The 13,774-nt window shown below is 43.2% G+C and overlaps 1 protein-coding gene across 1 annotated transcript in view; it reads left to right on the plus strand.

Moving 5' to 3' along the window:
- Nucleotides 1–13,774, plus strand: part of LOC138473212 (protein-arginine deiminase type-3-like) — an 85,264-nt gene that overhangs the window by 1,645 nt on the left and 69,845 nt on the right. The window contains exons 2-3 of the mRNA XM_069611780.1: nucleotides 10,289–10,469; nucleotides 13,497–13,569. Coding sequence (XP_069467881.1) covers nucleotides 10,289–10,469; nucleotides 13,497–13,569 — 254 coding nt within the window. The remainder of the gene's footprint in view (nucleotides 1–10,288; nucleotides 10,470–13,496; nucleotides 13,570–13,774) is intronic.

A 13,774-nucleotide genomic window follows, 5' to 3' on the forward strand; every position in this document is an offset into this window, starting at 1 on the left:
ATGACTGCATCCTGTACAGCCTCTCGTCTGCTGCTGGTTCCCTCACAGCTTCACATTGGAGCCTGCCACACTCCTCTTAGTCTCTCGCCACTCCAATTCGGATTGCTGATAAGCAGCAACTTGGGAGAACCTGTCTGCTTCAGCCCGGTCTGTTCCCGAGCATCTGACTTTTCCTGCGTTTCTGCCCCTCTATTTGCGCAACATGCATCTTCTCTCTCTAATTTCTGATTGCTGGTAAAAACCATCTTTAAATGTCCTGAGCAGCTGCTTGACCTTTCAACAACTAGTCTTTACTTTTTGCTTAGGGTTTCTTTCAATCCACATTAACTCCTTTTCCCTCTTCCTCGTCTCAGTACCCTGGGCACTATGGGAGTTGGAGTCCAGAGGATTAACAGGAGTTCCAAGGAGATGTTGTTTATAATGTTTACCTAATAAAGCCTCATCAGAGATAGGAGATTTGTTTTGTGTGTTATGTATATGTAAGGTGTGAATGGCTATTTGCTCTGAATTCCAGTAGGCCATCAGCAGTTTATGTGGTATAGTGCTGTCTTCAAAAGGGCGTGGGGGTAAATACCGTGTCTCTCCCAAAGGAGTCATCATCTCTTCCCGGCAGTTATCTCCTCCCACATGATCCGAAATCATAATACCACCCCCAGGGTCAGGATTAGGTAGCGGATGCCATCCTCTGGCCGTGTGAGAGGAGCTCATCATCAGGGATTCAGTGATGACTCTGCAGGATTCATCACATGCCCTTCCCCTAATGTCACTGATTTCACAGTCTCTTTTGAGAACCTGGAAAGGAAATCCACATTATCCCGTTCTTTTCCTTTTCAATGTTTTACGATGAAACAATAGGGATGTAAATCAAGAAACCAGCGCATGACCCTTGCATTAGTGTTCTTGCAGAGACTCAACCATTTTAATGGGGCATGGTCTGTGATAAGTCAGAACCTTCTACCAGTTAGATAATATTTAAGGTAGGTTATGGCCCACCTAATAGCCAAGGCTTCAAGTTCAATAGTCACATCATTTTTCTCCTGGGGAAATAACTTTCTACTTACATAGAGGACTGAATGTTCTATATCATCACGACTTTGGGAAAGAACTGCATCTAAGCCTGTGTGTGAAGCATCAGTTTGTTGAATTAATTCCTTGTTGATGTCTGCCACCTTCAACACAGGTTCACTACACAAAATATGTTTCAATTTATTATAACATAACTGATCTTCAGGACACCATTTGATTTTCTGAGGTTCAGCATTTCTGAGTGTATCTGTAAGAGAAATTAGGAATAAATCATCTATAATATCCAACCAACCCTAAAAATACTCTTAGCTCTTTCTTGGTTTTAGGGCAAGGGTTTTCCTTAACTGCTTTAACCTTTTCGGTCTGGGGTTCAACTTATCCGTTTTCTACAAAGAAACCAAGGTGTTTTACTGCAGACCTAGCAAGATGACATTTCTTTCAATTTGCAGTAAGCCATGGTTTTCTCAGGGCTCTACTAACTAAGAAGAGATGATACATGTGTTCTCTCCAGGATTTGCTATGGATGATAATATCAGCAATATAAGCTCTGCAGAAGGATGCATAGGGTTGAAGAAGTTCATCCTTTAACCTTTGGGAGGTAGCTGAGCCCCATGTAAACCAAAAGGTAGGACTTAAAACTAGAAAAAACCTAGGGGAGTGGAAAAAGCAGTTTTTGGTTTATCTACGGGATCAACTGGAACTTGCCAGTATCACTTTGTCAGATAAATTGTGGAGAGGTATACTGCATCTCCCAACCTGTCAATAAGATTGTTAGGCAGAATTATATGCAGTACCCTTTGGGAACAACACACACAATTAAGACAATTCACCTTTGGTACAAGCCTGTACTACAGAGTAAAGTGGTAGCGATGGCTGAGCAGCCAGACTTATCTCAAGAGCAAGTGAGCAGTATCAATAGTTATACAAAGGACAGCAATTACTATGATTCAAACAAACATTGACTCAAGGTTTCTGAGTAAAAGAATATACATGTATTTACACATCAGTTGTACAACATCTCACTAAAGTAAAGCAGTTGAAGAATCACACTCTTAATACACCACACCACTCCCAATAGATTCTGGACAAGTTAAGCTCATAAATGAAGTGTGAGCAAAATGGCACTCCAACAATTTAAAAGGGAGGGAAATGCAAAGTTAGATACAAATCGAGCAGCAACAACAGGTAAGTAAGCAGGGCAATCTAGAAAGAGGAACTACAGTGATGGAATCAAATAAAAAAGGCGTAGGGCCAGAGTCAATAAGACAAAAGTCTTTTGCTCAAGATCACACAGTTCAGGGTAGTTTGCGGTTAGGTCTTTGCCAAGAGTTCCGGACAAGGTTGGTCGGCAGAAAAGTTAGTTTAAAGAGTAGAGAAGGACAAGCCCTCAGATTGGCGAAAGGTTTCACACACCTTCACCTTGACTGGACGAAATGAACAACCGGATTTGCACAGTACATTTAAAAGGAGAAGAAGCTGTAGCTTAGGCGGATGTTCCTGGCAGGTCCTGCAGGCTCACGGTTCCTGAAGCAACTGTCGGACTGACATGAAGTAGGAAGACTGGAGGGTCCTGCACTTCCCAGGGAAGAAACCAGCTGCAGAGCAAAGCAACAAATAAAAGGTGTGCTCCTTAAAACACAAGCAGGGTCCGACCTTCCTGGCTATCCAGTTCACTGTAACTCTGTACAGCAAATTCGACCAGAGGAGGGAGTCCTGGCTTGCAGTTTGGGCAAACTGGTTGGTCCCACCAGCTCAGGGGAAGAAGATTCCTGGTAGATCTTCTCTGTTGTTGGAGTCTGAAGATTCGGACCTGCAGCACGGCTTCACCAGGAGGTTCAGTTGTTGTAGGGGTTCTCTTCTGTCAGTTCCTCAACGGTTCTTTCGTTCCAGTGGTGACTCTGCCTTTCCAGACCCAGAGACCTGCTTTTTATGCAGTTTTCCCCCATTCACACAGCCTGGCTGTCAATCACACAGCAGGGTGGCTGTCCTGGTGGGGCAGTTACATAGCCAATCAAACAGGAGTGCGACTTGGGTTACCAAGGGAACCCATGTAAAGGGTCCTAAAACCCTTCCCTCACATCCTACCTACCCAGACTTTCAGGCGCCTAAAGAGGCCTTCTGTGGAGAAGCCCGAGAAAAGACGGTGAACAAAAGAACCAAACCTGGTTTGGCGCGTGGAGTAAAACACGAGAAAGTCATTTTCAAAAAGAAATGGTGAATAAACCCAGCCGGAACCGTATAAAAATGTGTATGGTACAGCGGGTTTAAGTTCGAGGCTACCAAGATAGCCTAAAACAATACCAAGTTTACTTAAGATAACCGCGGTAGGAAAAACAGGGTAGTTACCACTGCCACCAGCCAAGTCTTGATGAAAAGGGCACGAAACAATGCTCCAAGAGAAACAGACAAAAAGGGATAAGTATTAACCCTTTCCAGTACCCTATGTAAGATAGTTTGTACTGGGTCTGTGGATTTTTAGAGAGACCAATAAAGTCAATGGCAACTTTACATGTTCTGGGAGACAGTAGTCAGTCCCAGAAAATGAAGTCTGAGTTGGGAAGTCTAAAAGACAACCCAGTGTCACTGCACTGAAGGTAAAAAGATGATGCCTATGGAGTAGGTGAGGTTCCACAGTCTATGAACACAAGAATGTTAAACACACACAGCAAAACACATGTAAGAGTGGGAAAAAAGGCTCTCACTCTAAATAGGTGAAAAAATAAATCCTGGAAATCCAGCAAAGCTGCTGAGGGACTCAGTAGGTAAGGGAAATTAGCCATTCTGAATAATTCTCCCTAACAAAGATCATCAATTCTATTCATGGGATAACTGTCAAACTGGGAAACATTGTTGACTTATCTAAAAATCAATGCAAAATCTCCATGATTGATCCGGTTCAGTGACCGATAAAATAGGGAAAGATCGCTGCTGTGGCGAGATCACAATGTGGGAATGGCATCCACCACTTAACAGACCTCCTTTCAGCTGTTCCCTCTGTCTCTTTTCCACTTGCCAGAAAAGTGGCTGTTTTTCTGTTCGACCACGTCCTGCACAGCCTCTCCTCTGCTGCCTGCCTCGTCACGGCTTCACCTTGGAGCCTGTCATGCTCCTCTGTGTCTCTTGCCACTCAGGTGCGGATTGCTGATAAGTGGCAGCTTGGGAACACCTGCCTGCTTTAGCCCGGTCTGCTCCCGAGCATCTGACTTCACCAGAATTTCTGCCTCTCGCTTTACCCAAGGTGCGTTGTCTCTCTCCAACTTCTGATTGCCCGTAAATACCATCTTTAAATGTCCTGAGCAGCTGCTTCACCTTGCAACAACTAGTCTGTACGTTTTGCTTAGGGTTTCTTTCAACCCACATTAACTCCTTCTCCCTCTTCTTCGTCTCAGTACCTGAAGAACTATGGGAGCTGGAGTCCATAGGATTAACATGAGTTCCAAGGAGATTTTGTTTAGAATTTTTACCTAATTCAACCCCATCAGAGATAGGAGATGTGATTTTTGTTTTGTGTTTTATGTACATGTGAGGTGTGAATGGCTATTTTCTCAGAATGGCAGTAGGACATCAACAGTTTAGGTGGTATAGTGCTGTCTTCAAAAGGGGGGGTAAATACTGCGTCCCTCCCAAAGTAGTCATCATTTCTTCTCAACAGTCATCTCCTCCCACTTCATCCTCCCTCATAATACCACCCCCAGGATCAGGATCAGGTAGCGGGTGCCATCCCCTGGCCATGTGAGAGGAGCTCACCACCGAGATTTAGTGATGACTCCGCAGGATTCATCACTTCCCCCTATAGGACCATTCACCATTCCAATTTTCTAAAACAACATACTGAACCGTGCACCTTTACTTTATATAAAATCCTTGAATAATCAATCAAAAATGAGCATGTTTCCGAATTATTTATTAACCAATCTCCATAATTGTAGACTTGATTGTCTAAAATACATTTACAATACTTTTTCAAAAATACCTAAAATACAAACATTGTATATCCCAAGTTTCCATCAATCACAGCCTGCATGCAGCCTTTCAATAATTTACAACCTAGATTCTGCCAACACGTGTTTCACTTAGAGGATACATCTATAATATGCAACCTCTAGTTTGATGGAACTTTGGGATATACAATGTTTGTATTTTGTGTAATTTTGGGTGTTGTAAATGTATTTTAGACAATCAAGTCTACAATGATGGAGATTTGTTAATGCATAACTTGGAAACATGTTAATTTGGATCGGTTATTCAATAATTGTATATAAGTAAAGGTGCACATTTGGGTATGAAATTCTTTCGTTAATCCTGCGATGGATGAATCATTTATGATGTCATAGAAAGTGTAACTCCCTCCTCTCACTACATCAACTCACCACATCAATAACCAAGTCCCTCAAGGCACCTACCTAGCCCCTCTTCTCTGCATGAGCCCTCTCCCCGCACCTATCCACCCTTACAACCTCACCTGCTACAACTATGCCGACAACACACAAATCATCTTTAGAACCACCAAGTCCGTCTACGCTCCTATTCAGACCTTGCAGCCTGCCTCAATGACATTTATCGTTGGGTGACAGTCAACCACCTCCTGCTCAATCCCAGAAAAACAAAGATCATGATCCGTGGAAAGACAGCCCTCTTCCTGCAAACCACCCCAGCTCTAAAGAGTCCAGAACTCTGCAGCTAGTCTGCCCCTGGCCCTTGGCCCCAAAAACAGATCACCCCCTCCCTCTGTATCTTCCATTGGCTACCAGTGGGACGATGAGTTGCTTTCAAAGCCATGTTCATTACTCACTGAGCCATACAAAAGACGGGCCCAAAATACCTTCAACAGAAAATCACCCACTACCACCCCAATAGAATTCTGCGCTCAGGGACTACTCTCCTACTGGTGATCCCCTCCTTGAAATCAACCGCAACTGGAGGCACCACCTTCTCTGTCCAAGTCCCCACTATCTGGAATTCTATGTCAGTTATCATCCAATTAACAGAGGACCGCCTGGCCTTCCAGAAGGTCCTCCAGACATTTCTATTCCCCTCAGCACCCTGACTAAACCTGTACTTCCCCCTTGAGCTAGCTATTCAACCCAGTATGACCGAGGCAGAAACAAATTCCAATACAATCACCAAAGGAAGGTAAGAACCTTTTGCCAAAACAAACCTGACTAACAATACCCAATAGAAAACAGGAGAGAATCCACACTGCAGATACAAAAGCATGAGGCCAGGAAAAGCAGACAAGTAAGTATCGCACCTGATACTTATGGGAGATATCCAAAGGCAAGGCTAGCCAATGTATCCCACTTCGATTAATTCTTAGGGTAGCCAATAAATTGCACTTAGATGAATTTTGAGGGTAGCCAATGTATTGCATCTAGATTAATTGTTGAGGGTAGCCAGTGTACTGCACTCAGATTTAATTTTGATGGTAACCAATATATTGCTCTTTGATGAATTCTTAGGGTAGCCAATAAATTGCATTTGGATGAACTGTTGAGGGTAGCCAATGTACTGCATTCAGCTTTAATTTTGATGGTAACCAATGTATTGCACTTAGATGAATGTTGAGGGTAGTCGATGTACCGCATTTACTTTATCTCTTATAGTAGCCAATGTATTGCACCTAGATTAAATTTGAAAGTAACCAATGTATTGTATCTAAACCAATGTATTGTATATAGATGGATTGTGTAGGACAGCCAATGTTTTTGAGGGTAGCAAATAAATTACTGTTAGATGAATTCATGAGGTTATCCAATGTTTGAATTCAGGTACATTCCAGAGTGTAGCCAAGATATTGAATCTAGTTACATGTTAGACTACAGCCACTATCTTATACTAGATGCATTTATATCGCAAGCGGGTAGAATGTTGCCGTACTTTGAATTCACCCCTTCTAAATTCAGCTGCACTCAACAAAGAAACCAAGCCTGGACACAAAGGTACATATAAAACTCCACACTTATCGAAACTAGCTGAAGACACTGCCATCCACCCGCATGCATCTATTATCATGCACTACTCTAAGGCACATTGCACAATGCCTCTGCTTTAAGAATGCAGCTATCGCCCACGATAAATTCAGCCTGGCTGCACACATAAATTACTCTGCTACTCTTGCATACTCTCCAGTCTAGCACTTGTGCACCCATCCACTACATGCACTACTCTAAGACACAATGCACAACACCCCTGCTATAAGGATGCAGCTATCCCCCACAATAAAAATTCAGTCTAGCTGTACACATGACTGTTGTCTCCTGCTTTTGCATACTCTCCAGACTACCTCTCAGCATCCATTCACTACATACACTACTCTAAGAAACATTGCATAACACCTCTGCCATAAGAATGCGGCTATAGCCGGTCAGATAGCACAGCGAGTTGAGCACTCATTCTGACATCCGTGCGCACCCTGCTGATACAGGTTTGAAGCCTTTCATGCTTCTGAGGTTGATAAATTGAGTACCACGTTGTTGGATAACAATAACAACTGTTATTGCAGCGCTTGGATACCTGCGGGTTTGTCGTTATATAAAAACTAGTTATTATTATAAAACATTCGGTCTAGCAGCACAGATAATGTCTCTCGTGCGCCTGCATGCTTCCCGAACTACCTCTCAGCACCCATCCACATGCCAGCTCAACACAGGTGGCTAGCAGGGACTTGGCCACCCCTACCTACCTTCTGATTGGCTAAAATGCAAACAAGCATTTAATACCTCTATGATGACTTTCCCATACCTGGACTTCTGTCCCCCGAGGGTGTTGAACCTACAGTGCGTTTGGACCATACTAATGGTGAAAAGCTCTCTACAAAAGACAATTACATTATATTACATGACAGATGAGATATGGGATGGGGAGAGAGAACACACCTGTTTGGCCATGAGAGGGCTGAATCAAGGATGTGTTCTCGCCCCCCTCCTCTTCTGCTTGTACATAAACACTCTAGCAGAATCCTTAAGCGCTCTAAAGATAGATGCTCCCTGTTTGGGTGGAGAGTTCACAAGCATCCTATCATCCCAACACAATTCAGTCCATCATTCCTTTTAATCAATACCCCAATTGGACTGCTACAAACTATGGCATGTTTCGATTCCCATTCTGTCAGAATGGGTCTTGAACTCAATACAGTTAATACCAAGTACTTAATTTGGTCTAAAAAAGCAGGTGCCGAATATAAGCATACAGGTGAAAGACTCAAATCTTGAACGGGTACACCAAGGATCTGCAACCTATGGTTCTCTATATGTTTTAGACTAAAACGCCCATGATCCCTCACCATTGACTATGGTAGCTAGGTTGATGTGAGTTTTAGTCCAAAACATCTGGAGAGCCAGAGATTACAGGCCCCTGAGGTGGACCATTATGACTAGATGGGAATGAGAAGTGGCAAAAGGGGCAATTGGGCAAAACAAATCTGCAGGAGTGAATTGACACTGAAAAAACTTTGATTAATTATAAATGGTTTCTCTAATTGATATGGGGGGACTATGATCCAAACATTAGAACTCTATTGGCCGAACTCACAAGCTGCAGCAATATATGGTGCAGAAATCTGAACAACCTGAAAAATTGTGAAGTGAAAATACTGAGAAAATGTGTTTATCTACCAATGAGCACCCCAAACATTTATCTGATGATAGAGCTGGGGGATGTACGAAATATCATAGGAAGCCGACCCGAGACCCTTTTTGGTTCGGCCCCAACTTTGGACCATCGATAACCTAGGTGTTTATAGGGAAGTGTGCCGAGATCTCCTTCCACAAACGGGCTCCCATTATTTACTCTGGTTTCGATATGTCTGCAAGCTAGTGAAGGACACAGAACTGGTTCAATGTTGGGATTCCATTCTTCCAAGCCAACATTGTAATCTTCCCAGTCAATCGTTCATAAAAACGGCAAATGAAGCGTGGTGTCTAGCGTGTAAACTAGTGACAAGCTTGCTCGATTCGAGGACCTTATCTCTCTACAAAAGAAGATAGTCAAGCAAGGTTGTCGCTTCTTAAGTTCTGTTCAGGCATACTACTACCCCGCGGAACATTTGTAAGCGAATGGGGAAAGAGAGGCAAAAAGGATTGTAAGTTACATGCGTACCAGAATGAAAATATACAGCGTTTTCTTTTATCATGCCCTGCATATCCCCCACTTATCCCCCACTGAGATCGAAATATCTTTTTCTAATTTTTAAGAAACGTAATCTTGGATCTCTCATCTAAGCACTCTCTCTATGCTTTCAGACGGAGCCAACACTAATTTTGTAGGGTACTTCACTGTTTCTGAACAAAGTTTGGTTTTTAAGAAAAGAAAATGCTGCTAAGAGTCCCTAATCAACTGTAACGATAGCTCCCCATCCGAGAGGAAATTAAATTTGGGCTATGCCACCAGAGATTATTGATTTATTTATTAAATGTATTTATTACTATATTACCCGTTTAAAATAATGCTAACATATTGTTATAATTAGTTCTGAGGGGATCGATTTTGGTGAAGATGTATTTATATGTTGGTATGTGATTTTCATACCGAAATAAATCAGTTTTGCTTTTGATAACCCAACTTTTATTTATGGTGGACATCTATATTTACAAAAAAATGAAACGCCTTTGCACACCAAACCCGAGCATGTTTACCAATAAAAAAGGCCTTCTGTGTCCCAATGGAAATGACAAAGACCCGGGGATGCTTGTACTGCCATGTCATGACGCCAATGCCTGCCATCAATAATTGTATTTTATTTACTTATTCAGTGTTTTCCGTAAGCAGGATACGTCAGGGCACTCAGGCCATTAGTTTGGTCTATGGTCCCTTTTCAGACGGTAGACGGTACAATCCAGACCACGGTGCCTATCGTTTCATTTGCTATCTTGCGGGCCTTAGGAACGGTGTCCTGCTAGTTACATGCACTCATATCCCTACAGTGCATGCTTAACTCAGGCAGGATTCAACAGCACAAAAGGAGCGATGGCACTCCCTACTTACATAGACCAGACCTTATTTGTTACGCCCTTTGGGCTCATGCACCCAAATACTCAGATGCTCTGGGCACACCGTGTGTAGTTACAGAACTACAGTCACCAAGGATCAGTTACTATGCGTCTTTTGTGGATTCTAAAGGCACTGTAAAATGGCGGCCGAGCCAGCCTCCTTAATAGTGCTGGGTGGAAAAAGGAATCAAGGAAAGGGCTCAGACCGTGTGGCTTCCATGAGGGGTGCTCCCTTGTAGCAACATGTCCTGACACATGTTTACTTTCTGTTCTAGATCCGCTCCACCTGGCGTCTCTACGTTTGACATTCAAGGAAGCCCTGGAGTGAACGTCAACGTCGCTGATAATAATTTGAGTAAAGGGTTCTTTAAAGGAGCTGGAAAGTGGCCTGTGAGTAGGGGTGTGGAGGTTTCATTGACCACTACCAAGGTCAGCAGGGAGCCCAACGACATCAAAGTAAGTGGAGCTGTTCTGCTGAGTGAATAAGAGAGGGACTCAATGTGAGGGTTGAGTCACGGTTTCTTCATAGTACTCACTGTGACCAAAAATGCCTCTTTATACTTTAGATGATTTATAGTATGTATTCGGACATCCAGAAGGAAAGGTGTTAGGATACATACATCTTAGACTAAGAGCTTACACGGCAGTGTAAGTGTCCCACTCACCATCATAGAGTGTTTTTTTATGGGGCGGGGATGGTGGTGAGGTCAAGAGTTCAGGCTTGCTGCTCATATAATTCTTGTCCTCTCTTCTGAGACTCCTAAAACCGGAGCAATATGTTGCATTTGTGGTGGTAGTAGTTTTTGGGGTGGTGTGGGGGGGGGACTATAAATAAAACAGGTGCATAATCGGGAAAGCAAAGGGCAATTGGTATGAATTTTTATCAGCAAAAAGTAGTTTTTAAAAGGGTAGGTGGCCTTGGACTAAAACGAAATTAGAAAAGGGTAAATCCACAAATGAAACAAAAGGGACTATAGGGTCTGGTAAAAACAAATATGAAAACATGTAAACATTGATTTAAAAACTGCACTTTTTTGCAGCTAAAACACTGCTGGCACATCAAATATAAAAACATATCAAAAAAAGCCATGGATCCTATGCAGGGTCCTATAGAAAAGAGGTCTGACTGAGGCAAGCCGCTGCCAAAATCAGTACTTGTGGTCTAGTCCTGCTTGTCAACTAAACATGTGGTCCCTCGGCGGGCTGGCTGGTCTTTGCAAGAAATAGGGAGAGTGCTCATCAGCCTGGGGCCTTAGTGATGGTTGTGCCCCCCAGCCTCTGATGCCCCTTTCAGGGGCGAGGTTAGAATAGATGCCCTTCCATGAATCCTCTCCATTGTGAAGTTTGAAAAGGACAAGGGCCGTACAGATGTTAGCATAACCTTTTGGTAAACAGCCAGTCAAATACAGGAAGAAAAATGACATCCATTTTATAAAATGGACTGTTTTTTTCGGACATTCCTAACCACTTAGAGGGGCATTTTCAACAGTGTCTAAAATACGTGCATCACACAGTTTACATATGTTTTTCATGCACCATGCAATATTGAATGGTATGTTTGGTGGAGCGAGGGGGGACAGGTAGTAATTCATGAATATTCCTGACTCACCTGCTCCGCCTTACAAATCCGAGAGCACCTCCGACAGCATGCACTTTGTATGCAGGCAGCGTTATTCTATATTCCCCTATGGAAGGTGCCTTTTCTTTGCACCTGCAAAAGGTGAATTCAATAGGAACCCATGTAAAGAAAGTCTTGCTTGGAGGCACCTGGCAGTCGGCTTTTACGATTCGTTTTCTTATGGGTGTAAAACGTATTTCTGTGTTAGATTGATGTACAAGATATTTCTGCATACATATTTCACCACATGCTCTTGAACCTGATGAGTAAGACTACTGCTTTAGCCTACCTTTGCCACTTGCCACTTGCTGGCTGCACTACCACCTTTATTGTAATTATTATTTATTTATTTTATTTATTTATTACTAGTTATCGGTTTTCTACTCTGCTCCGCACTTGCCACTTCTCCCCCCTCCCTTGCACTTTTTCCCCTTTTCCCTTTCCCATGCACTTGTGCGTTCTCAATGTCACTGGGCCTAGTAAGATCGTTGTTTTGTTCTCCTTTGCTTCCCCTCCCTTGCCTTGTCGCGCTCTGAAACACTCGTGTATGAGCGCGATATAAATAAAATATCAATTCAATACCTCTTGGTCTTCCCCTCTGTTCTTTTGCTCCCCTCAACAAGGTCCTCACCTTTGTGACACACACACTTTTCAACTAAGATTCAACCACCATTCAACCACCTCCACTGTTACCTTCCTTACAGCATGCTAGATGGCTCTCCATGCAAAACTATTCATTTTTTAAATCTCTGCTGCTCATCTAAAAATGTATCCATGCACTTTCTCCCTACTACACCGGTATTCCCCCATCTCGCCGCAGTAATTTTTATTTATTTATTTAATTTATTTATTGAGCCCTTGTTAAGCACTTATACAACAGAATTGCATTTCAAAGCGCCACAAGGCTAAATGGGAAGGGAACAGGAGAGAGAAACACATTGGCAAGACAGTTAATATATAGTTGTGATCCTACTTTTCCAGATTCAGTTCGGGGACATTTTAGCATGGTAATTATGGGGTGGGTCGAGGGACTCGGGTAAAATACAGGTAATGGGGTTTGGGCTAAGGGAGGCGGTAGTACCGGGTTATTGTGGGCTGGCCCCATAAAAACGCTGCAGTAAAGTGTGGGGGAAATGTCCCAAGGTTGAGTTGAACTAGATCCCATTACCTCGCTGACTTCATCTCACTTTTACTCACCCTCTTGAGCTCTCTACCCTTCATCTCTTCACAAGCCATCTGACCCAGGCACCCCTGTGCCTCCTCACGCTTTCCCTCCTGTTCCCTACTCACCCCACTCAACAGGGATGCCCATGGCCACCATGGGCATCCCTGTTGAGTGGGGTGGAGTGGTCCCAGGAGGATAGCTCAGCGGCAGCGTGCTCGACTTGGAAACAAGATGACACGGAGCAACACAGGTTCAATCCCTGGGTCTGCGCTTAGAAACCTCTGGGTATTAAGTGCGTTATAAATAGCCTATCATATCATATCAAAGCCATCTTTGCAGCCTAACTCTTCAAAACGCATCTCAAACTCCACCTGCTAGCTATGTAAGGACACTGCCATACCCCTCTACACACCTATACAAATTAACTGTCCAACTCACCTCCCCAGCATTCTACCCTCAGGGATACGCTTTGTAATTTATAAATGTGTAAATGCTGGTCTCAGGCTTTCAGTGTTAAAAATATTGTTATGTCTTCCAGTCCACACGGGATATGCGCCACTCAATCAAACAATTCTCTTATGTGAAGGAACCTTTCCCTAGGACTGCATCCACTCTCTCTTACTTCTTACAATTTCATTCATTTCTGTTCGACATTACACCATGTTCTTCAATAAATGACTAACTCGCATTACTTTCACAGGTGAAAGTCACATATTATGGACAGAAGGAGACAAGTGACCTGAACAACGCCATGCTCTACCTCACTAGTGTTGGTAAGTTTCAATTAGTCTACTGACAGGTACAATAAACAGCAGCCTCTGTCATCTGGACAGACAGCAAAGACGTGCAGTGCAGCCTCTCTCACCAGAACCAACACCAGGGCTACCAACATTAGCAGCACAGCCTCTTCCACTAGAGCAGGCTGTTAGCCCCCTGAATGTTTATTCTTTTGTTTCTTTGTGTTTTTCCAGGGACGTC

This window comes from Ambystoma mexicanum, chromosome 8 (genome assembly GCF_040938575.1).
Source record: "Ambystoma mexicanum isolate Mex_15411 chromosome 8, UKY_AmexF1_1, whole genome shotgun sequence".
In the NCBI taxonomy this organism is placed as follows: Eukaryota; Metazoa; Chordata; class Amphibia; order Caudata; family Ambystomatidae; genus Ambystoma; species Ambystoma mexicanum.